Raw genomic sequence first — 25160 nt, 5'->3', positions numbered from 1 at the left:
TTCTCTTTCCCTTGAACTTACTGAAGAAGATATTAGAGGGGGAAGAGGGAAAGAAGGAGAGGAAGAGAAAGAGACACTATAGTTCTAGCAATCAACAATCTTAAGAAGGACTTTAATTTATCTAGCAATTATTAAGACCAAAGAACTGAGTGAGTATTGCTCTCTCAACAAAAATCCTTACTGATTTATAAGAAAATAGGTTTGCCAATTTTTTTGATAAAGTAATTCATATTAGTCAATGTTTGTTATTCTATATTACTTTATTTTATTTTTGTTACAGATGTTTCTCCATTTTTACTCCATTGACACCCTCTTCCCCATTCCCCCTCACCCAGTCCCCTGCTTTGTTGTCCATGTCCATTGGTTATGTGTACATGCATATAAAGTTCTGTGGTTTATCTCTTCCCTCTCCCCACCACCCCCTCTTCTGAGGGCTGTCAGTCTGTACACTACTTTCATGTTTCTGGGTCTACCCTATTCCTCACACTATTATATCCATTATATTCCACAAATAAGTGAGATTATGTGGTATTTGTCTTTTTCTGCTTGGCTTATTTCACGTAGGATAATACTTTCCAGGTCCCTCCAAGTCGTCTGAAAGGATAAGAGATCTTTCTTTCTTACAGCTGCACAGTACTCCATTGTGTATATGTACCACTGCTTTTTTATCCATTAGTCTACTGATGGACACTTGGGCTGTTTCCAGATCTTAACTATTGTAAATAGTGTTGCTATGAACGTGGGGGTACATGTATTCTTTTTGACTGGTGTTTCAGGCTTCTTAGGGTATATTCCTAGAAGTGAGATCACTGGGTCAAATGGAAGTTCAATTTTTAATTTTTTGAGGTAACACCATAGTGTTTTCCATAGTGGCTGCCCCAGTCTGCATTCCCACCAGCAGTGTACTAGAGTCCCCTTTTCTCCACACCCTCTCCAACACTTGTTTGATGATTTGTTGATGATGGCCATTCTGACAGGTGTTAGGTGATACCTCATTGTTGTTTTAATTTGCATCTCTCTGATTTTTAGTGATGTTGAGCATTTCTTCATATGTCTCTTGGCCATTTGTCTGTCTTCATACTACTTTTTAAGTTTTATAATTTTTAAAAAGTCTTTTTAAAAATGTCAGTGACATCAGCAAAAATAGCAGAGTAAGAAGCTCCAAAAATTCACTCTTCCATACCACAAAGAAAATAATGATAAACATGGTAACAGCTTTTTCAGACCTCTGGAATTAACCAAAGCTTGCCATAACCTAGAGATTTTATTTTTTTTTAAGTGGCTGAACATCTGTAAGAACAGCAAACTTTCTGGGGTCTTAACTTTTCCTTGTCCCATCCCCTGCTCTCCAGCTCCATATAACCCTTAAAAAACAAACAGCCCAGCCCAGCCAGTGTGGCTCAGTGGATTGAGCATTGTCCCATGGAATGAGAGGTCCTGGTTCGATTCCCAGTTAGGACACATGCCTAGGTTGTGGGCTCAATCCCCAGTAGGGGGTGTGCAGGAGGCAGCCGATTGATGTTTCTCTCTCGTGTGGATGTTTCTCTCTCTCCTTTCCTCTCTCTAAAGATATCAATAAAAACCTATTAAAAAAAAAAAAAAAAACCCACATTCCTGGTCCAGCCTGGCAGCCACCAGACAGAGCAGAACAGAACTGGGGATTCTTTTAAACATTTACTCCCAAAGAGTTGTCATTATTTGATGTGTACAGTGATTCTCTAGAAGATCTCACAAGGCAGTTTATAATTTTTATTTATTTATTTATTTTTGGTACTGCAAGAACCAAACCTGGGACTCTCTGGTTCACAGGCCGACACTCCAACCGCTGAGACAAACTGGCCAGGGCAAGGCAGTTTATTTTTTACCTGACTCAGAGCTCACTCAGGACAAAAAGCTTTCTCATTGGTGTGTGTGAGGTAGGGAGTAGCATTTTTCAAAAAATGATTACAGGCCAAGTGTTTTAACTTTGTAGTTCCCTGAGGCAAGGATTAATAATTGGGGCAAATGCTAGATCAAAAAAAACTTTAGGAATACATCTTGTAAATGAGATGTCCTAAAGACTTTTGAAAAGCTCTGACATATTCCTGGAAATATAGAAAGCCATGTGCATGCACAGGGCTGCAAGTAAATACAGTAAAGACCTGAAAAGGCCCTAAGCTCTTACCTCAGTCAGATCTTGAGGATCTGCACAAACAGGAATTGAAGGCTAAGGCTCAGTTGTCAACTATCTAGCTGAGTGTTAAAGGCATGCCCTAAGAAACAGTCCTTTGGCAAAATTTGGGATATTTGTTGGTCCAAGCTTTTAAGGAAATCTCTGTTCAAACATTTGCTGAACATAAATCTAACCAATGGCACTCAAAGAATACAAACTTTACAGGATTAGTTTAGAAAGGTTATTAAACAAACAATAACAACTATGACAAACAGAAAAAGAAAAGAAAAAAAACCCTGGGAAGAGGGGAGAATCCTGGGAAGAGGGGAGAATCTCATTCCCAGAGCTCACACGCTATTATTTTTAATGTTCAGATTTAAAAAAAAAAAAAAAAAACAGAGACATGCAAAGAAACAGGAAATTATGGCCCATATATAGGGGAATGGGGGAAAAAATCAATAGAAACAATCCTTAAGGAAGCCTAGTCATTGGACTTCATAGACACAGATGTTATAATTTTTTCTTATATTGTTGACACTATTACAGATTACCCCCCCCCCATTTTCTTGCTTCCACCCAGCCGGCCACCCCACCCTTCCCTCTGGCCATCACCTCACTGTGGTCTATGTCTATGGGTTATGCATATATTTTATTTGGCTAATCCCTTCACTTTCTTTCATCTAGTCCTCCAAACCCCTTCCCTCTAACAGCTGTCAATCTGTTTCAGGTATCCATGCCTCTGTTTCTATTTTGTTTGTCAGTTTATTTTATTCATTAGATTCTACATATAAGTGAGATCATATGGTATTTGTCTTTCTCTGATATTTCACTTAGCATAATACTCTCCAGTTCCATCAACGCTGTCACAAAAGGTAAGATTTCCTTCCTTTTTATGGCTATGTACTATTCCATGTGTAAATGTACCACTGCTTTTTTATCCATTCACCTATAGCTGGGCATCTGGACTGTTTCCAGATCTTGGCTATTATAAATAATGCTGTTCTGAACATAGGGGTGCATAAATACTTCCAAATTGGTGTTTTGAGATTCTTAGGATATATTCTGAGAAGTGGGATCACTGGGTCAAAAGGCAGTTCCATTTTTAATTTTTTGAGGAAACTGCACACTGTTTGTCATAGTGGCTGCACCAGTCTGCATTCCCACCAACAATGCGTGAGGGTTCCCCTTTCTCCACATCCTCGCTAGCACTTATTTGTTGGTTTATTGATGGTAGTCATTCTGGCAGGTGTAGGGTGATATCTCACTGCAGTTTTAATTTGCACCTCTGATGATTAGTGATGTTGAGCATTTTTTCATATGTCTATTGGCCACCTGTATGTCCTCTTTGGAGAAGTTTCTATTCAGGTTTTTGCCTTTTTTTTTTTTTTTTGCATTTACCTTCAGATAGAACGGGTAAGAGAGAGATGAAGAGAGAGAGAAACATCGAAGTGAGAGAGACATCGATTGGCTGCCACTGCACAACCCCAACCAGGGCCAGGGATGAAATGCAACCGAGGTACATGCCCTTAGCGGGAATCAGACCCAGGACTCCCCAGTCCGCAGGTTGACACTAACTGCTAAGCCAAACCAGCTAGGGCAAGGTTTTTGCCCATTTTTTAATTGAACTGTTTGTCTTCCTAGTGTTGAGTTGTGTAAGTTCTTTATATATTTTGGAAATGAACCCCCTGTCAGATGTATCATTGGTGAATATGTTCTCCATACAGTGGGTTCCCTATTCACTTTGTTGGTAGTTTGTTTTGTTGTGCAGGAGCTTTTTAGTTTGATACAGTTTCATTTGTTTATTTTTCCCTTAACCTAGGAGACATATCAGCACATACATTGCTACAAGAGATGTCTGAGATTTTACTGTTTATGTTTTCTTCTAGGATTTTTATAGTTTAGTGATTTACAAACATTTAAGTCTTTTATCTATTTTGAATTTATTCTTCTGTATGGTGTAAGTTAGTGGTTTCATTTTTTTTTTTTTTCGTATGTACTTATCCAATTTTCCCAACACCATTTATTGAAGAGACTGTCTTTACCCCATTGTATGTTGCCTCCTTTGTCAAATATTAATTGACCATAATGGCGTGGGTTGATTTCTGAGCTCTCTGTTCAATTCCATTGATCTATATATGCCTGTTCTTATACCAGTACCATGCTGTTTTGATTACAATCCCTTGTAGTATAGTTTGATATCAGGTATTGTGATACCTCCAATTGTGTTCTTCTTTCTCAGATTGCTGAGAGTATTAGAGATCTTTTTTAAGTTCCATATAAATTTTTGGAATATTTTTTCTAGATTTGTTAAATATGCTATTGGTGTTTTAATAGAAATTGCACTGAATCTATAGATTGTTTTAGGTAGTAAGGGCATTTTAATAATGTTAATTCTTTTAATCCATTAACACAGTATATGCTTCCGCTTATTTGTATTTTCCTAAATTTCTTTCTTCGATGTCCTGCACTTTTCTGAGAACAGGTCATTTACCTCCTTGGTTAAATTTATTGCTGGGTACCTTATTTTTTTGTTGTTGCAATAATGGGATTTTCTTAGTTTGTCTTTCTGATAGTTCACTATTGGTGTATAGAAATGCCACCGATTTCTGAATATTAATTTTGTATCCTGCTACTTTGCCAAATTCATTTATTAGATCTAGTAGCTTTTTGGTAGAATCTTTAGGGTTTCTATGTACAATATCATGTCATCTGCGAAAAATGACAGTTTTACTTCTTCCTTTCCAATTTGGATGCTTTTTATTTCTTCCTTGTCTGATTACTGTGGCTAGGACTTCCAGTACTATGTTGAATAAGAGTGGTGAAAGCAGATATCCTGTCTTATTTCTGCTCTTAAGGGAAACACTTTTAGTTTTTGCCCACTGAGTATGATGTTAGCTGTGGGTCTGTCATATAAGACCTTTATTATGTTGAAGTGTGTTCCCTCTATTCCCATTTTGCTGAGATATTTTATAAGTGGGTGCAGGATTTTATCAAATTTTTCTGCATCTATTGATATGATTATGGGGTTTTTATCCTTCATTTTGTTTATATGGTATATCATGATTTTTGATTTGCAGATATTATACCAATCTTGCATCCTTGGAATAAATCCCACTTGATCATGGCATTACGATCTTTTTAACATATTGTTGGATCTGGTTTGCTAATATTTTGTTGAGGATTTTAGCATCTCTGTTCATCAGAGAAACTGGCCTATAATTTTCTTTCTTTGTAGTATCTTTATCTGGTTTTGGAATGAGGATAAGGCTGGCCTCATAAAATGAGCTTAGGAGTTTTCCCTCCTCTTAAATTTCTGGGAATAGTTTGAGAAGAATAGCTGTTAGTTCTTCTTTTAATGTTTGGTAAAATTCACCTGTGAAGCCATCTGGTTCAAGACTTTTATTTTGGGGGAGTTGTTTTTTTTTTAAATTACTGCTTCAATTTCATTAGCTGTAATCTGTCTATTCAGATTATCTGACTCTTCCTGATTAAGTCTTGGAAAATTGTTATGTTTCTAGGAATTTATCCATTTCTTCCAGATTGTACAATTTGTTGGCATATGGTTGTTCATAATATTTTCTTACAATCCTTATTCTTCTGTGGTGTCAGTTGTTACTTCTCCTCTTTCATTTCTGATTTTATTTATTTGGGTTCTTTTTTTTTTTTTTCTTGATGAGTCTGGTTAATGATTTTTTCAATCTAGTTCATATTTTCAAAGAAGCAGCGCTTGGTTTCATTGATCTTTTGACTTGTTCTTATTTTATTTTTTTACTTACTTTTTTATTGTTGAAAGTATTATAGATGCCCCTTCTTTCCCCATTGACCCCCCCTTCCTACCCTCTCCCACCCACCTCCTGCTTTCCCCAACCTAATGTCTGTGGTCCATTGGTTGTGCATATACACATTTAAGTTCTTTGGTTTATCCCTTCCCACCTCTCCCACATCCCATCTCTCTGAGGTTTTAAGTCTGTTCCCTATTTTCCATGACTCTGGATCTATTTTGGTCAACAGCTTATTTTGTTCATAATGTTCCATAAATAAGTGAGATCACATGGTACTTGTCTTTCTCTGATTGGCTTATTTCACTCAGCATAATACTCTCCAGGTCCCTCTATGTCATCTCAAAGGGTAAGAGATCTTTCTTTCTTACAGCTACTAGAATCCCATTGTGTAAATGTACCACAGCTTTTTTATCCATTTGTCTACTGATGGGCACCTGGGCTGTTTCCATCTCTAATTTGCATCTCTCTGATGACTGGAGATGTTGAACATTTTTTCATGTCTCCTGGCCATTTGTATGTCCTGTTTGGAGAAGTGTCTATTCAGGTCCTCTGCCCATTTTTTAATTGGACTGTCTTCCCTTTTTTGAGTTGTATGAATACTCTGTATATTTTGGATATTAACCCCTTATCCAATGTATCACTGGCAAATATGTTCTCCCAGAGAGTGGGTTCCTTTTTCATTTTGATGCTGGTCTCTTTTGCCATGCAGAAGTTGTTTAGCTTGATGTAGTGCCATTTATTAATTTTGTTATTGTTTCTCTTGCTCTAGGCAATGTATCAGTAAAAATTCTGCTATGTATGATGTCTGAGATTTTTTTTGCCTACATTTTCTTCTAGGATTTTTATGATTTCATGAGTTACATTTAAGTCTTTCATCCATTTTGAGTTTATTCTCATGTTTGGTATAAGTTGGTGGTCTAGTTTCATTCTTTTGCATGTAGCTGTCCAATTGAAGAGACTGTCTTTTCTCCACTGTATGTTCTTGCCTTCTTTGTCGAGTATTAATTGTGCATACTGTCTTGGGTCGATTTCTGAGTTCTCTGTTCTGTTCCATTGATCTATATGTCTGTTCTTGTGCCAGTACCTGTTCTGATTATGATGGGCTTGTAGTACAACTTGATATCTGGAGTTGTGATGCCTTCCACTTTGTTCTTCTTTTTCAAGATTGCTGTGGCTATTCAGGGTCTTTTATGGTTCTATATAAACTTCTGAAGTATTTGTTCTAGATATGTGAAATATGCCGTTGGTACTTTAATAGGAATTGCATTGAATCTGCAGACTGCTTTGGGTAGTATGAACATTTTAATAATGTTGATTTTTCCAATCCATGAACATGGTATATGTTTCCACCTTTTTATTTCTTCCTCTATTTCTTTTTCTTTTTAAATCTTTATTGTTGAATGTAGAATGTATTACAGATGTTCCTCATTTTTCCCCCATTGACCCGCTGATCCTCACTCCTGCCCCCTTCCCGCCTTCTCCCACACTATTGTCTGTGTCCACTGGTTATGTATATAAGTTCTTTGGTTTATTTCTTCCCACCCCCCAAACCCTTTCCCTTTGAGGTTTGTCAGTCTAGCAATGAATCTGTACTTCTTAATCCCTTCACCTTTTTCACCCATTCCCCCAAACCCCCTCCCATCTGTCAACCAACAAAATGTTCTCTGTATCTAGGAGAATACTTCTGTTCTACCTGTTCATTTTGTTTGTAGATTCCATTGTTGAGATATGTATTCATTGCCATTTTGTTTGTTCATATATTTTATCTTTTTCTTCAAAAAGACCCTTCATCATTTCATATAATAACGGTTTGGTAGTGATGAACTCCTTTAACTTTTTCTTGTCTGGGAAACTATATGGCCATCAATTCTAAATGACACCTTTGCAAGATAGAATAATCTTGGTTGTAGGTTCTTGCTTTTCATCACTCTGAATATTTCTTGCCACTCCCCTCTGGCCTGAAAAGTTTCTTTTGAGAAATCAGCTGACAGCCTTATGGGAACTCCCTTGTAGGTAACTAGCTGCCTTTCTCTTGCTGCTTTTAAGATTCTTTGTCTTGAACCTTTTGCATTTTGATGATGATGTGTCTTGGTGTGGGCCTTTTGGGGTTCATCTTGTTTGGGACTCTATGTGCTTCCTGGACGTGTATGTTTGTTTCCTTCACCAAGTTAGGGAAGTTTTGTGCCATTATTGTTATAAATAGGTTTTCAATTTCTTGTTCTCTCTCTTCTCCTTCTGGCACCCCCAAGATGCGAATGTTGGCACACTTGAAGTTGTCCCAGAGGCTCCTTACACTATCTTCATTTTTTTGGATTCTTTTTTCTTTTGCTGTTCTGATTGGGCGTTTTTTGCTTCCTTATATTCCAAATCGATAGTTTGCTTCTTGGATTTACGTACTCTACTATTGAATCTGTGTAAATTATTCTTTATTTCAGTTAATGCCTCCTTCATTTCTGACTGTGCATCCATCATTTCTGACTGCTCCTTTTTAATGCTCTTGAGGCCCTCACTAAGTTCACTGAGGTTCTCACTAAGTTCATTGAGCATCCTTATAAGCAGTATTTTGAACTCAGCATCTGTTAGGTTGCTTATCTCCATTTTGCTTAGTTCTTTTCTTGGGGTTTTGTTCTGTTCTTTCATTTGGGACCTGTTTCTTTGCCTCCTCATTTTGGCTGCCTCGCTGTGTTTGTTTCTGTGTATTACTTAACGAGCGGTAAGGGGCTGAGACCAGATGATGCTTGTTTGAAAGAACTTACTAAAAATCAGAAGCAGGATCCAAGACAAGCCAATCCTAGGGTTAAGCAAGTGGCAACAGCTTGGGTGGGCCTGAAAGTTCGGTGGGGCAGGGCTACCAGTGTGAGCCAGGGTGCTGGAGTCCCAGATATGACGACTGTCTGCCGCCCCAGGGAAGGGCTCACCAAAGGAACCAAGGCCTCTGACAGCACATTTGTCCCAGAGAAAGCCCCCTCTCCAGCCCTCGCTCCAGTGCCAAACAGCTCAGTTCTCCCCTGTATGTCTCTGGTGTCCCTCAAGCTGCTTCCCCTCCAAGCTTAGAGAGGGAGAGTCCGATAAGTCCGTGCGCAGGCCCTTTAAGGAACTGCCTGGGGCTCCAGCCGTGTCAGCTTCCCTGAGCCTCAGTTCCTGCTGGTTTGTCCAGTAGGAAGTAATGGGGACTTCTCTTCCTGGCACTTGAACCCTGAGCAGGGCACCTGGTGTGGGACAGGGACCCCTCAGTCCTCAGGAAGGACCTTCCCAGCCGAGGTATCCTCCTGATTTTTATCCACCACACGTGGGTATGGGACCAGCCCGTTGCACCTCCGCCCCTCGCGCCTCCACCCCTCCTACCAGTCTCGATGTGGCTGCTGCTTTAATTCCATAGTTGTAGGACTTCCATTCAGCTTGATTTCAGGCAGTTTTGAATGATGGTTGTTCTGTAGTTTAGTTGTAACTTTGATGTGGTTGTGGGAGGACGGGATACCGCGTTTACCTACACCGCCATCTTGACCGGAAGTCCTCTCTATTTCTTTTTTCAATGTCCTGTAGGTTTCTAACAACAGGTCTTTTATCTCCTTGGTTAAACTTATTCCCAGGTATTTTTGTTGTTGTTGCAATGATAAATGGGGTTTTTTTTTCGTTTCCCTGAGTGTTCATTATTGGTGTGTAAGAATGCCATCGATTTCTGGATGTTAATTTTATATCCTGCTACTTTGCCAAATTCACTTATTAAATATAGTAGATTTTTGATAGAGTCTTTAGGGTTTTCTATGTACACTATCATGTCATCTCCGAATAATGACAGTTTCACTTCCTCCTTTCCAATTTAGATCCCTTTTTTTCCTTCTTGTCTAATAGCTGTGGCTAACACTTCCAGTACTATGTTAAACAGAAGTGGCAAAAATGAGCATCCCTGTCTTGTTCCTGTTTTTAAGGGAAATGCTTTTCGTTTTTGCCCATTGAGTATGGTGTTTGCTATATGTTTTTCACATATGACCTACAATTAGTATGTTGAGATATGATCCCTCTATTCTCACTTTACTGAGCGTTTTTATCAGAAATGGGTGTTGGATTTTGTTAAATGCTTTTTCAATGTCTATTGATATGATCATATAATTTTTCTTTCATTTTGCTTATGTGGTGAATCACACTTACTAATTTGCAAATATTGTTCCAGTCTGGCATCCCAGGGACGAATCCCATTTGGTCATGGTGAATAATTTTTTTAATATATTGCTGGATCCAATTTGCTAATATTTTGTTGAGGATATTGGCCTACAGTTTTCTTTCTTCGTAGTGTCTTTATCTTGGAATTAGGACTATGCTGGCCTCATAAAAAGAGCTTGGAAGTCTTCCTTCCTCTTCAATTTTTTGGAATAGTTTGAGGAGAATGGGTGTTATTTTTTCTTTGAATGTTTGGTAAAACTCCCCTGTGAAGCTGTCTAGACCTGGGCTTTTGTTTCCTGGGAGTTTATTGATTACAGCTTCAATTTCCTTAGTTGTCATTAGTCTATTCAAGTTTTCTTTTCCTGGTTCAGTTTTGGGAGTGTATTGTTCCTTTTTTAGTCTCTATTTAGTTTATTTCTACTCTGATTTTTATTATTTCCTTCCTTCTATTAACTCTGGGCTTTATTGTTTTGGTTTTCTTCCCCCATTATCTTTAAGTGTAAAGTTATTGTTTATTTGTTATTTTTCTTGTTTAGTGAAGTAGGCCTATAAGGCTATGAATTTCCATCTTAGGAATGCTTTCACTGTGTCCCATAGATCTGGGGTTGTTTTGTTTTCATATTCATTTTTTTCAAGGTAACTTTTGATTTCTTCTTTGATATCCTAGAAAATGTTCCATGTGTGCTTGAAAAGAATGTATATTCTACTGCTTTGGGCCCTGGTTAATGTGGTTCAGTGGTTAGAGCATCAACCCAAGCACCAAAGGGTTTTGGGTTCAATCCCCCCTACCCAGGTTCAATTCAGTCCCTGGCCCTGGCACATGCAGGAGGCAATCTCTCTCTCCTCTCTCTTTCCCTCCCTTCCACTGTCTCTAAAAATCAACAGAAAAAAATATACTTGGGTGAAGATTAACCAAGAAAAAAATGTATATTCTGTTGCTTTGAGGTGAAATTTCTGAAGATATTTAAATCCATCTGATCTAGTGTGTCATTTAAGACCATAATTTCCTTGTTGATTTTCTGTCTGGAAGACCTATCTATAGATGTCAATGGAATGTTAAAATTCCCTACCATGACTATATTACTGTCAATCTCTTCCTTTATGTCCATCAAGATTTGCTTTACATAATTTAGGTGCTCCTAAGTTGGGTACATAAATGTTTACCAGAATTATATCCTCTTGTTAGATTGCTCTTTTTATCATGATGTAGTGTCCTTCTTTATCTCTTACTATATAGCTTTTGTTTTAAAGTCTATTTTGGCCCTGGCCAGTTTGGCTCAGCGGTAGAGCGTCAGCCCACAGACCAATGAGTTGCAGGTTTGATTCTGGTCAAGGGCACACACCTTGGTTGCAGTTTATCCCCAGCCCTGGTCAGGGTCCTGCAGGAGGCAACCAGTCAATGTGCCCTTTTCACATTGATGTTTCTCTCTCTCCCCCTTTTTCTCCCTCTCTCTCCCTTCCACTCTATCTGGAGATAAACAAAAATACCTTCAGGTGAGGATTAAAAAAAATAAAAAATAAAGTCTATTTTGTCAGATATAAGTATTGCTACCTCAGCTTTTTAAAAATTTCCATTTGCATAAAATATCTTTTCTATCTTTTACTTTTAGTCTGTGTGTATCTTTCATTCTGAGGTGAGTCTCTCGCAGACAGCATATACATATAGGTTTTGCTTTCTTATCCATTCAACTACCTTCTGTCTTTTGACTGGAGCATTTAAGCTATTTACATTGAAAATGATTATTTAACGCTGGCCAGTTTGGTTCAGTGGTTAGAGCATTGGCCCGTGGACCAAAGAGTTACGGGTTCAATTCCAGCCAAGGGCACGTGTCTCAGTTGCGGTTCATCCCTGGCCCTGGTTGGGGTTGTGAGGGAGGCAACCAATTGATGTGTCTGTCTCACATCGATGTTTCTTTCTCTCTCTCCCCCTTCTCCCTTGTCTTCCAAATCACTGATTCAGTCCCCTGCTATTATCCAACCTACATTTTATTTCTTCCGGTGATTCTTGAAGTCAAATATGGTATTTATCACTTGTGACTCATTCTTTTTCTATGTCCTTTTTCATGCTCTTGTAGTTCTCACTAAGTTCCTTGAGCGTCTTTATAATCATTACTTTGAACTCTATATCTGATTGCTTGCCTCCATTTCATTCAGCTTTTTCTGGAGATTCCTCTTGTTCCTTTATTTGGAGCCTGTTTCTTTGTCTCTCCATTTTGACCTCTGTGTTTGTTCCTACATATTAGATCTGCTATGAGTCCCAGTCTTCATAGGATGGCCTTATGTAGTAGGTGTCCTGTGGGACCCAGTGGTATGGTCTACTTGATCTCCTGAGCTAAGTGCTCTAGGAATGTCCCTTGTGTGGGTAATGTGGGCCTTCCTGTTGTAATTGAGTCTTTTTTTTTTTTTCCTTTATTGATTTTAGAGAGACAGGAAGTGAGAGGAAGAGGGAAAGAGAAACATTGATGAGAGAGAACATCGATTGGCTGCCTCCTACATGCCCCTCACTGGGGATCAGGCCCATAACCTGAGCATGTGTCCTGACCAGGAATCAAACCGGCAACCTCTTAGTACATGGGTCAACACTCAACCACTGAGCCACACTGGCCAGACATAATTGAGTCTTGATTGCTGTTTCCCATTCATGCATGGAATTGACCCTCAGATTGGCTGCCTGTGGGGCTCAACCCTACCACAGTATGCAAGCTGCTGTCCAGATGTCTTGTATTGCAATTCTTATGAGAATTTATTCTGCAGGAGCACCAAAGAGTGAATCAGGCTCTGGCCAGTTTGGCTCAGCAGTTAGAGCATCAGCCCATGGACCAAAGAGTCACAGGTTCAATTCTAGTCAGGGGCACATACCTTGGCTGTGGTTCATCCCTGGCCCTGGTCGGGGTCATGCAGGAGGCAGCTAGTCAATGTGTCCCTCTCACATCAGTGTTTCTTTCTCTCTCCCTCTCTCTTCTTCTATTTCCCTCCCTCACTCTATCTGAAGATAAATAGAAAAATATCCTCAGGTGAGGATTTAAAAAAAAAAAAAGAATGAATCTGAAGAGCCCACAGAATACAGCTGACTGTTGAACAAGGAGGAAGTTAATGGCACAGAACACACATATTTGAAAATCTGCGTATAACTCTGACTTCCCAAAAACTCAGTCCTCCCTCGGTATCCACTAGGCGTGAGTTTCAGGAGGCCCACAGATCCCTGGCTGCTCAAGCCACTTATCCCTAGACAAAGACTTTAAATCAGCTTTTCAAATATGTCCAAAGACAGATTCCATGAACCTAAAGACAATCCAATTTCTATTATCCAGTCAGAGGAATAGAAAGAAGAATGAAGAAAAATGAACAAAGCCTTAGAAACTTGTGGGACACCATCAAGCATACCATCATACACATAATGGTAGTCCCAGGATGTGAGCAGAGAAAGAAAGGCCAGAAGGAATATTTGAAAAAATAGCAGCTGAGAACTGCCAAATTTGATGAAAACATTAATCTACATATCCAAGAAGCTCAACAAACTCCAAGGAGAATAAACTCAAAGATAACCACATCTAGACACGTCACAATCAAACTGTCAAAAGACAAAGAAAAACTTGAAAGCAGCAAGAAACAATGATTCATCACATACAAGGAATCCACAATGATATTAATTGCTGATTTCTCATCAGAAACCAAGTTCCAAAATGCTGAGGATTGACATATCCAAAGTACTTAAAGAAAAGCAACTGTTACTAAATAATCCTATATCCAGCAAAACTAACCTTCAAAAATAAAGGAGAAATTAAAATATTCCTAAATAAACAAAAACTGGTGAATTTATCACTAGTAGACCTTCCCTACATAAATACTAAAAGGAGCCCCTTCAGGCTGAAATATAAGGACTCTAGACTCAAATAAAAAAGGAAAATATAAAGAGCACAGGTAAAGAAAACTGGAGTTGTAATTATAAAAGAGTATAAGTGTATTTTTGCTTGTAATTTTTTTCATATCTGATTTAAAATATAAACATATAAAGTAATAATTATAATACTGTGTCAACAGGCTTAGATGTATCAATATGTGATTTATATGGCAATGATAGCACAAAAGAGAGTGAATGAAGATATACTGGGGCAAAGTTTTTGCACACTATTGAAATTACACTAGTATTAAGTCAAGCTAATCATTTTAAGTTAAGGTGTTAATTGTAATTCTCAGGTAATCACTAATAATTCAAAAAGTATAGTAAAAAACAAGACAAAACAGTATACTAGAAAATACCTATTTAACACAAAAGAAGGCAGTAACGGAGGGATACATGAACAAAAAGACAAGACACAAAAAATAATGAACAAAACGGTGGACATAACTTTTATCTTATTAGTTATTACAATAAACATTCCAACAGAAATACAGAGATTGTCAGAATGAATGATGGAAAAAAGCACAATCCAACAATATGCCATTTATAAAAAACACATTTAAAAGATATTTTTATTGATTTATTTTTTGTTTTAGAAAGAGAGGAAATGAAAAAAAGAGAGAGAGAAATATCAATGCAAAAGTAAAACATGTGAGAGCAAAACAATATCGATCGGCTGCCTACTGCACATCCCCTACTAGGGATCAAGCCCACAACCCAGGCATGTACCCTGACCAGGAATCGAACTGGCAACCTTTGTGTGCACCAGATGACACCTAACCAACTGAGCCACCTGGCCAGGGCCAAAAAACACATATTAGATTCAATACACAAATAAGTTGAAAGTAAAAACACTGTAAAAGTTAAACCATGCATAGAGTAAGCAAAAGAGAGCTGGAGTGGCTAACATAATTATCAGACAAAATAGACTTTAAAAAATGTTACCAGAGACAAAAGAGACATTTTATAAGGGTAAAAGAGTCAGCCCATCAAGTCTCTATGTCATGTACCTCTGCTCTAATCTTTATTTTTTCCTTTCTTATCCTCACTTTGGGCTTCGTTGTTCTTTTTCTTGTTCCTTTAGGTGTAAGGTTAGATTGTTTGAGATTTTCCTTGCTTCTTGAGGTAGACCTGTACTGCTATAAATTACCCTCTTAGGACTGCTTTTGCTGTGTTCCATAGGTTTGGGGTTGTTGTGTGTTAATTTGGATTTGTCTCAAGATAACATCTGATTTCTTCCAGGCTCTCACTTTTGACTATGCATCTTTTCCATTTGGCTGTTCCTGAGTTGTGTCTTTTATAATAAACTGGAAATATTAAGTAACTTCCTGAGTACTGTGAGTCATGCTAGCAAATTGAGGAGGGGGAGGATATAGGAACCCCTACTTTACGGCCTACTGGTCAGTAGTACAAGTGGCAAGCTGAGACTGTGACTGGTATCTAAAGTGGGAGCAGTCTTGTGGGACTAAGCCCTTAATTTGTTGGGTCTATGTTAAGTCCACATAGTGCCAGAACTGAATCAAATTGTAGGACATCTAGTTTGTGTCTGGAAAACTGAAGAACTGTAGAACACACACACACACACACGCACACACATTTTCTATCAGAGTAAAATAACTCAAGCAGCCCTGGCCGGTTTGGCTCAACAGTTAGAGCGTCGAACCTGGGACCAATGAGTCGCAGGTTTAATTCTGGTCACGGGCATGTATCTCCGTTGCAGTTTGTCCCGAGCCCTGGTCAGGTTGTGCTGGAGGCAGCCAGTAGATGTGGCTGTATCACGTGGATGTTTCTCTCTCTCTCTCTTCCTCCCTCCCACTCTATCTGATAATAAGTAGAAAAATATCCTCTGGTGAGGAATTAAAAAAATAAAATAAATAAAATAAAAAATAACTCAGGCAGTATCTATTAAGATGGATGCAGTATGAATAAGCCTATAACTCAGCAATTTCACTCCTAGAGACATATCCAATCTACATGTTAAGTACTAGAATGTATACATGTTAAGTACTAAAATTTTTATAGCAACACTATACATAAAGCCCAACCTGGAAACTATCTGACTGTCTATTAACACCACAATAAATTGTGGAGCAGACACACAATGAAATACTATACAGAAATAAAAATAAAGAATCTACAACTTCAAGCAACAATAAGGATGAACCCACAAACATAACATTAAGTGAAAAAACCAAAGCAAAAAATATAGTTCTATTTATAAAAAATGCAAAAACAGGTAGTACATTTATACATATTAGAAGTTGGAACTGCGTAGGAAATTACCTCAACTGCCTAGTAGAATTAAATGTCAACAGATATGTTCATCTGGTTATTGTACTGCAGTTTGATAATAATCTTCATATTTTTATCTAACCTGCATTCATGTACAGATTAAAAGTTTTAAAATATAATTATTCAGATTTTGATCAATCATCTTGATTTTTTAATTAAAATGTGTATTTCTAATCATATTTTATAAAGCATTCAAAATTGGTTGAATGCTTATTTTCCTGAAGGTATTTTTACAATAGTTTCATAATGGTATATAAACTTTGCACATCTATGTAGTTTGATACTTACTGTCGCATTTGAAAATCATGTGTAATGTAACTGGTTTTATACAAAATACTGAATAGTAGAAATTGTATAATTATAATTGTGTAATTAAAAGTATTAATGGGGGTGCCCGACTGGTGTTTGAGCTCAGTGGTTGAGCCTCGACCCATGCACCAAGAGGTCGCTGGTTCAAGTCCCGGTCAGAGCACATGTCTAGGTTGTGGGCCAAATCCCCAGTGGGCGGCATGCGGGAAGCAGCCAATCGATGTCGTCTCTCATTGATGTTTCTATCTCTCTCTCTCCCTCCCTGTCCTTTCCTCTCTCTCTAAAAATCAATAAAGAAAAAAGTATTTTTCTTTTTTAAGTATATTTTTTAAGTATTAATGAGAAGGTAAAGGAGGTTGGCCTTGGGGGAGAGCTAGTAACTGGAAGGGGGAATAAGAAGTTCTTCTGAGGTGATAATAATATTCCATGTTTTAATCTGAGGATGGTTATAAGGTTATGTTTGGTCTTGTAAAAACTCATTAAGTTGTATAATTAAGATCTGTGTATTCTTCTTGCCTGTATTTCAATTAAAAGTTTTTTTTAAGTAAGATCATTCTTTAATGTATATCATTTCATAGTCTGAATAATACGGTAGTAAATAAAGCAAAATAACTTTATATAAATAAAGCCTCTCTAAATTATGTAGATTAATTTTCATAATTTACAGGGGTTGTATAATGTATATATATATAACAGGATATGAGTGGGATTCCACCTTTTGCTCTGTAATTGTCAACAGGGCACACAGCTGAGAAGAAAGTGCTAGTAACCCATCTTCTTCTAAAGAAAGTGACCTGTGATTAAGGCCAGATCCTTCTCTGGGGCTTACTAAAAAGTAGTAAAAGCCCTACAATCATCAAACAACTCCCTTCTTCCTAGTTATTTTAAGGAAACTGGAAGAGAAAGACATGAAATTTTAGCTTACAGGGGTAGATACAGGTAGAGATACTTTTGCCTTCAACTCCCAAGGCGAGTGAGGAAGTAACTTTAACAAAAGCCTTATAAAGATTAAGTGTGCCTTCAAGGGGAGACTGGCATCTCATTCCCTAAATTGGATATAAACCTAGGCACAGAATTAGTTTATCTGCCCCTGTGTTTGGCTGAGCAGAGTAAAAAGAAATTAGAGAGAAATGGATGGCAGAGAAGAGAGGGAGGGGTCAGTAGTACTGTAGAGCATTCTACATGGTCATTTATCATGGCAAGGTTGAATGAATTCCCCATGGATTAACTGAACATGTGGACAGCAGCTAGAATTGTTTTATTTTGCTAGCAGTACCTGCTCCACGAGAGCTAACTGCTCAGTAAAGAATACAGCAGCAAGATGATAAGGAATAAATAGCAAAGGGAGGTAACTGGGGTGACAATGGAAAATGTCAACTCAGAACCAGATTTCCTACTTCAGGGACTATGCATTAGTAAAGGCTGGAAAGTTATGGAAGCTGCCAAGATGCCATTAAGTCGTGGATGGTGACAGAAAACAAAAAAACATTTCATGCTGGTATCATAAAAAATTAAAATTTCAAGAAATTAATTTTATATCTATGTCTGATACTAGATATATGGTATATAATACCAGAACTATCTTTTTTTAATTAAAAAAAATTACTACTTCTTTTGAAATTTTACCAACCAACCTTTGGTAATGGTGTAGATGAAGTACTTTTGCCAGATGTCCACAGATAGCCTCTTTTATCTTTGGGTTTGCTATGATCAGCTGATGTGAAGTTTTGAGGTATATTTTGTGAAGAAGCTGCTTTAGGATCAAATTTCCGATAACTGGTTTTAAGTGTTTCCAATAAAGATGTCTGTGTTTTCTGTATTGGACAACAGAAATGAATAAAATCATCATTAAATGTCATTTTAATTACAGTGTAGCAACTAGTTGAAATAAGCTAGAATTTACTCCCAAATTTATTAATGATTAGACAACTTTGAATCTCATAATTTAATTAAATAATGAATTAATGAATTGATTAATTTTCTTTGTCACTTTATTTTCCTGTTTAAGATGAAAATGGTATCTGCCCCTCTGTCTTCAGAGAGCTGCTATGAAAACAAATAAGACATCTCAACTCTCTATCTGACCAAAAACTGAGGATTCTATAAAGAAAAATCTGTTTCACCTGGCTGGTGTGGCTCAGCGGTTGAGCAATGACCCATGCACCAAGAAGTTGCCAGTTCGATTCCCGGTCAGGGCACATGCCCAGGTTGTGGGCCAAATCCCCAGTGAGGGGCAGGCAGGAGGCAGCCAATCTATGTTCTCTCTCGCTCATCGATTTTCTACCTCTCTCTCCCTTCCTCTCTCTCTAAAATCAATAAAGAAAACAAAAAAAAAATCTGTTCCTGGTGGCAAAATGCCTTAATCTGTGTTCATTCTAACAGCCTAAAAGCTGAAGGGCAATTTATTCTCATTTCCATTCATTCTCTTTTATGCTTTCTTATCTTCTCCCTCATCTATTAAAAAATGTCAGCATTTTCCTATCCACCAACCCTCACTCCCCTCCAAAAAAAAAATAGGGAACAAAAGTTATAATTAGTAAAGAACTAGAGAAAATTTCAGTAAAAGCTAGTAAATAATAGCTGTTTTAGTGGAAAAATGAAACTCATGCCCATTTCTTATATTTTATCACTTTCATTGGTCATCGTCATATCCATGAGTACAATTATGGCAATCATTCACAAGAAAGAAGCACACACACACATCAGAAAAAGGAGTCTACTTTCAAAAGTTTGGTGGTTAATCTGCAGTGAGAATAAATTCATTATTCAAATTAGGAGGGTACAGGGTGCAGGATTATGACATGACCACAGTGCTATAAAAAACAATGGACTAGGAGTCAAGTATGCTCTTTTCTCCAGGATCTTTTACTACTTTGCTAGGTGATTTTAAGTAAATTACTAAGTATCTCAAGGCTTAAATTTATCCATTTATATAATCAAGCTAAATAAGGTGATTTGTAGGTTTCTTGCCCAGTCCTAGTGATTTCACTTTATAGTCCTTTTTCCAGTAGGTATAAATTTTAGTAGTATTTTTTCAGAGTTGCATTTCTGCATTCTTTTTCCTAAATATTTCTACATTATAGTTGATAACATAATTTTAATGAAAATATTTATTTTGCTCTCCGGATTCAACAAGAGTCTACGGAATGTAACTGCTTTCTTGGACAAATTTTCTCCCCAAAGGACTGATAATGGCAACTACACCACCGTGTGGTCATGTTTGAGAATTAACATTTCCTGGGTAGCCTAGTAGCCTAAAAGAAAATGCAACACCCCTCCTCATTCTAGAATACTGAAATAACTCTCTTCATAATACATCATGGAAAAGTATGCACTTTCCTACAAGTTACAGTCTTTTGTAAATGTTACATTTCCAGTGATGCATATATACAGAACATTCATGATTTTCTCTGTTGTACTTTTTTAACAGACATATGGTGTTTCTCCTATGTGCCAAGCACTATTTTAAATGCTTTACAAATATTATCTCATTTAATCCGCATAACTTTAGGAAATAGGTACTATTATTATCCCTTTAAAAATGAGGATACTGAGGCATGAAGAAGTAATTTGCCCAAACTAAGAAATGTTTGATAAACCTAATGATTATTATTATATAAAGGCTTGGAATAAAGTATAGCAAATAAAATCTTATTTAAACTATTTCTTTTATTATTATTGACATATATATTAATTCATGATAAAGTATATATATAAAGAAATAATTTATATTATATTTATTATATACACACACACACATTATATATCCAGACTCCCAGATGCAATATAAGGCATTTACTCATCTACTTGATAATAGATATTATAGGCATATATTACTGAAATTATACATGAATCAAAACAACTCTATAACTATATGGAATATATACCTTCATAACATGAATACATTCTATATTTAGAAATGAATATTAGAATTTAACCAATTTAGTTATCTTCATCAGACACTTCCCTTAGACTATCTAATTTGCTGGCTAATTTTAGTATGACAATAATTTCTCCAAATACAATTTTTTCAAATACCTACCACAGTATTTGGAACACATAAAACACCCAATATTCACTCACAGGTATAATATTTTCTTTCTTCTCTTTCTTTGAACCCAAGTATAACAAAATTGTATCACTGTCTACACCTAGAAACTAAACTATTCTCAACTACTCTGTCCCCTTCAATTATAGTCAAAAGCAACCTCTGTGGGGACTTAAGGCTGATTACATTACTATGTATAAAGAATATTTAATCATTTAAACTCAAACTTGCAATTAGAATTCTTCTGTAATGGGTTAGAAGCTGAGTGGTATCCCTCTTCCTCATATCTGGTGCTTCCTTCCATGTGCAGGGAGCAACACTAGGGTAACATTCCTAACCTCTGTTCCCTTAGGGGAAGAACAATGACTTACTGGGATTAGTGAATTTGGAAGGAGAAATTAGGTAAATACAGTTCAACTCCTTCCTTACTCTTCCTCTTGGATACCACAGGAAGCACACATTCTGCTTTCCTCCATGAGCCATATGTTTTACAAGAGGAAGTCATTTTTAAAGGGATAGACTTGTCCTACTTCAGATTTACCTGTGACAAAGTAGGCAAATTTATCTAATTTGGGATTTCAGGATTTAAAAATCCCCATACCTTCAAAAGTAAGCTGCATTCTCCAATGTTAGGTATCAATAATAAAATATTATTTTGGTTTTCACTGTATTTCTCAATTGGTTCAGACTTAAGTGAGAAAAGCAGGATGTCATTTATTTAGCCCTCTCAAACCCAAAATTAGACATAATCTAAATATAAGCTTTAGAATTTGATAAAATATTTTGCCTCTAACATTGGAAAATTCTCAAGAAACACAAAAGTACCTAATTTAAGATATACTATAATAAAAATTATAGAAAATTGAAACCTTCTCTAAATCTCCAAATGACAACTCCTTTACATTTTTTAGTTACTGCTTTTTAATTAATAATAAATAGCAAGAAACACTTTAGGAAATGAAATTGTGTGCTATATTTTAAATGTTCATTTCCTATTATGAGCAAAAAAAATTTTCTAAGTAGATGTTAGAAAATGAATTGGTTATTTTAAAAAACTGAAAATTATATAAAACTCTTACCTTGTCATTTTTTTCTTTGAGAGTAACTGTGTTTTCTTTTGCCTCTCTTTTGAGTTTTTCCTATTAAAAATGAATATCAAGTACATACAATGTAGTCATTACTATTACCACAAATGAATGTTCCTATTATCAAAATCTTTCCTAAGTATTAACAAGAAAAAAAAAAATACTGACCTATAAGTTTTATAAAAATAATAAAAAGAAAATAGAAAAATAAATTAGTTCTTCTCTATAGAAATGTCATTTGGTTTTGAATATCTTTTTTAAATTCTGATCTGTCTCTTGTATGTATCTGTGGAATCTTCAGTAAGTCTTTTAAAAATCTGAATCTCAACTTTCTCATTAATAAAATAAAGTTGATGGAACAGATTATAAAGTAAGGAATACACACAGGTAACTATAAAGAGCTGCAAAGAAATCTAAAATATTATGGGCCTTTAGAGGCACAATTCACTTTTTCTCTGTGTGTTGATCTTGAGATTTACTTTATATGTAAATGGACTAAATTATCCAAGTAAAATGCATAGAGTAGCTAAATAAATATATATACATGATCCAAAGAAAGATAGACTTACAGTAGACTCATTTAAGCTTTAAGAACATTCACAGCCAGAAAGTGAAGGGATGGAAAAAGATGTGCCATACAAATAGAAAACAAAAGAGAGCAGAAACAGCTATACACATATCAGACAAAATAAACTTTAAACCAAAAGCTGTAACCAAAGGAGGTCATTATATAATGATAAAGGGGTCAATTCAGCAAGAGAATACAACAATTGTAAATATATATGCACCTAAGAACAGAGCACCTAAATATATTAAGCAAATATTAACATGTCTGAAGGGGAAAACAGACATTACAATGATAATAGGAGACTTCCATACCCCACCTTCAATAATTGGTAAATCATCCAGACAGAAATCAATAAAGGAACATTGAATATGAGCTATACTTGAAAGCAAACAAACCTAACAGACCTATACACAACTTTTCACCCAACAAAACAGACTATTCTTTTTGTTTTATTTTTATTTAGTGATTAATTTTAAAAAGAGAGAAGAAGGGGGAGGGAGGGAGAGAGGGAAGGATGGAAGAAGAGAAAGAGAGAGAGAAACATTGATAAGTTGTTCCACTTATTTATGCATTCACTGTTTGCTTCTTATATGTACCCTGATTGGAGAATTAACCCAAAACCTTGGCATACTGGAACAACACTCTAACCAACTGAGCTACTGGGCCAGGGCCCAGAATGTTCATTCTTAAATACATGTGGAACATCTCTGAGATAAACCATATGTTACACTACAAAATAAGTCTTAACAAATATTTTTTAAATGGAAGTATTTTTTCCGACCACAATGATAGAAAACCAGAAGTCAATAATAGGAGGGAAACAGGAAAATTCACAAATATGTGAAAATCAAACAACACAATCAACAAATAATCAGTGAGTCAAACAAAAAATCAAAAGGAAATCCAAAAATATCTTAAAACAAATGAAAATAGAAACACGGAACACTAAAACTTACAGGATACAAGCAGTTCTAAGAGAAAGGTTTACAGCAATAAACACCTACATTAAGAAAAAAGAAAGATCTCAAGTAAACAACTTAATTTTATATATCAAGAAAACAGAAAAACAAAGCCCAAAGTTAGCAGAAGAAAATAACAAAGATCAGAACAGAAATTAATGAAATTGAGATCAGAAAAAACAACAGAAACTATCAATGAAACTAAGAACTGACTTTTTTTACTTTTATTTTTAATCTTTATTGTATTACAGATGTTCCTCATTTGTCCCCCATTGATCCCCTCCTCCTCACTCCTGCCCCTCTCCTGCCTTTTCCCATACTGTTATCTGTGTCCATTGGTTATGCATGTAAGTTCTTTGGTTTATTTCTTACCAACCCCCAACACCCTTCCCATTGAGGTCTGTCAGTCTAGCAACCAATTTGTACTTCTTAACCCCTTCACCTTTTTCACTCATTCCCCCAGACCCCCTCCCATCTGGCAACCAACAAAATGTTCTCTGTATCTATGAGAATGTTTCTGTTCTGCTTGTTCATTTTTGTTTGTAGATTCAATTATCAACAGATATGTATTCATTGCCATTTTGTCTGCTCATATATTTTATCTTTTTCTTCAAAAATACCCTTCAACATTTCATATAATAACAGTTTGGTGGTGATGAACTCCTTTAACGTTTTCTTATCTGGGAAACTCTTTATATGGCCATCAATTCTAAATGACACCTTTGCAGGATACAGTAATCTTGGCTGTAGGTTCTTGCTTTTCATCACTCTGAATATTTCCTGCCACTCCCCTCTGGCCTGAAAAGTTTCTTTTGAGAAATCAGCTGACAGCCTTATGGGAACTCCCTTGTAGGTAAATAACTGCTTTTCTCTTGCTGCTTTTAAGATTCTCTCTTTGTCTTGAACCTTTTGCATTTTGATGATGATGTGTCTTGGTGTGGGCCTCTTGGGGTTCATCTTGTTTGGGACTCTCTGTGCTTCCTGGACTAGTATGTCTGTTTCCTTCACCAAGTTAGGGAAGTTTTCTGCCATTATTGTTTCAAATAGGTTTTTGATATCTTGTTCTCTCTCTTCTCCTTCTGGTACACCCAAGATGCGAATGTTGGCACACTTGAAGTTGTCCCAGAGGCTCCTTACACTATCCTCATTTCTTTGGATTCTTCTTTCTTTTTGCTGTTCTGATTGGGCGTTTTTTTTGCTTCCTTATATTCCAAATCGATAGTTTGCTTCTTGGATTTACGTACTCTACTATTGAATCTGTGTAAATTATTCTTTATTTCAGTTAATGCCTCCTTCATTTCTGACTGTGCATCCATCATTTCTGACTGCTCCTTTTTTATGCTCTTGAGGCCCTCACTAAGTTCACTGAGGTTCTCACTAAGTTCATTGAGCATCCTTATAAGCAGTATTTTGAACTCAGCATCTGTTAGGTTGCTTATCTCCATTTTGCTTAGTTCTTTTCTTGGGGTTTTGTTCTGTTCTTTCATTTGGGACCTGTTTCTTTGCCTCCTCATTTTGGCTGCCTCCCTGTGTTTGTTTCTGTGTATTACTTAACGAGCGGTATGGGGCTGAGACCAGATGATGCTTGTTTGAAAGAACTTACTAAAAATCAGAAGCAGGATCCAAGACAAGCCAATCCTAGAGTTAAGCAAGTGGCAACAGCTTGGGTGGGCCTGAAAGTTGGGTGGGCTGGGGCCTCAGGGAATCACCAGGGTGGGGCAACCAGTATGAGTCAGGGTGCTGGAGTCCCAGATATGGCAGCTGTCTGCTGCCCCAGGGAAGGGCTCACCAAAGGACAAAGGCCTCTGACAGCACATTTGTCCTGGAGAAAGCCCCCTCTCCAGCCCTTGTTCCAATGCCAAACAGCTGAGTTCTTCCCTGTATGTCTCTGGTGCCCCTCACC

At 36.8% G+C, this 25160-nt stretch overlaps 1 protein-coding gene across 2 annotated transcripts in view; it reads right to left on the bottom strand.

The window, feature by feature from the left end:
* SYCP1 (synaptonemal complex protein 1) overlaps nt 1–25160 on the bottom strand; it is a 111085-nt gene that overhangs the window by 6225 nt on the left and 79700 nt on the right. For both annotated transcript variants that reach the window (XM_036272419.1, XM_036272420.1), the window contains 2 exons: nt 21725–21784; nt 18232–18411 (listed from right to left, as the gene is read on the bottom strand). In XM_036272419.1, coding sequence (XP_036128312.1) covers nt 18232–18411; nt 21725–21784 — 240 coding nt within the window. The remainder of the gene's footprint in view (nt 1–18231; nt 18412–21724; nt 21785–25160) is intronic.

The sequence above is a fragment of the Molossus molossus genome, unplaced genomic scaffold, assembly GCF_014108415.1.
Source record: "Molossus molossus isolate mMolMol1 unplaced genomic scaffold, mMolMol1.p scaffold_m16_p_20, whole genome shotgun sequence".
In the NCBI taxonomy this organism is placed as follows: domain Eukaryota; kingdom Metazoa; phylum Chordata; class Mammalia; order Chiroptera; family Molossidae; genus Molossus; species Molossus molossus.
The sequence above is the reverse complement of the archived record's forward strand: the minus strand, read 5'-3'. Positions and strand labels throughout refer to the sequence as shown.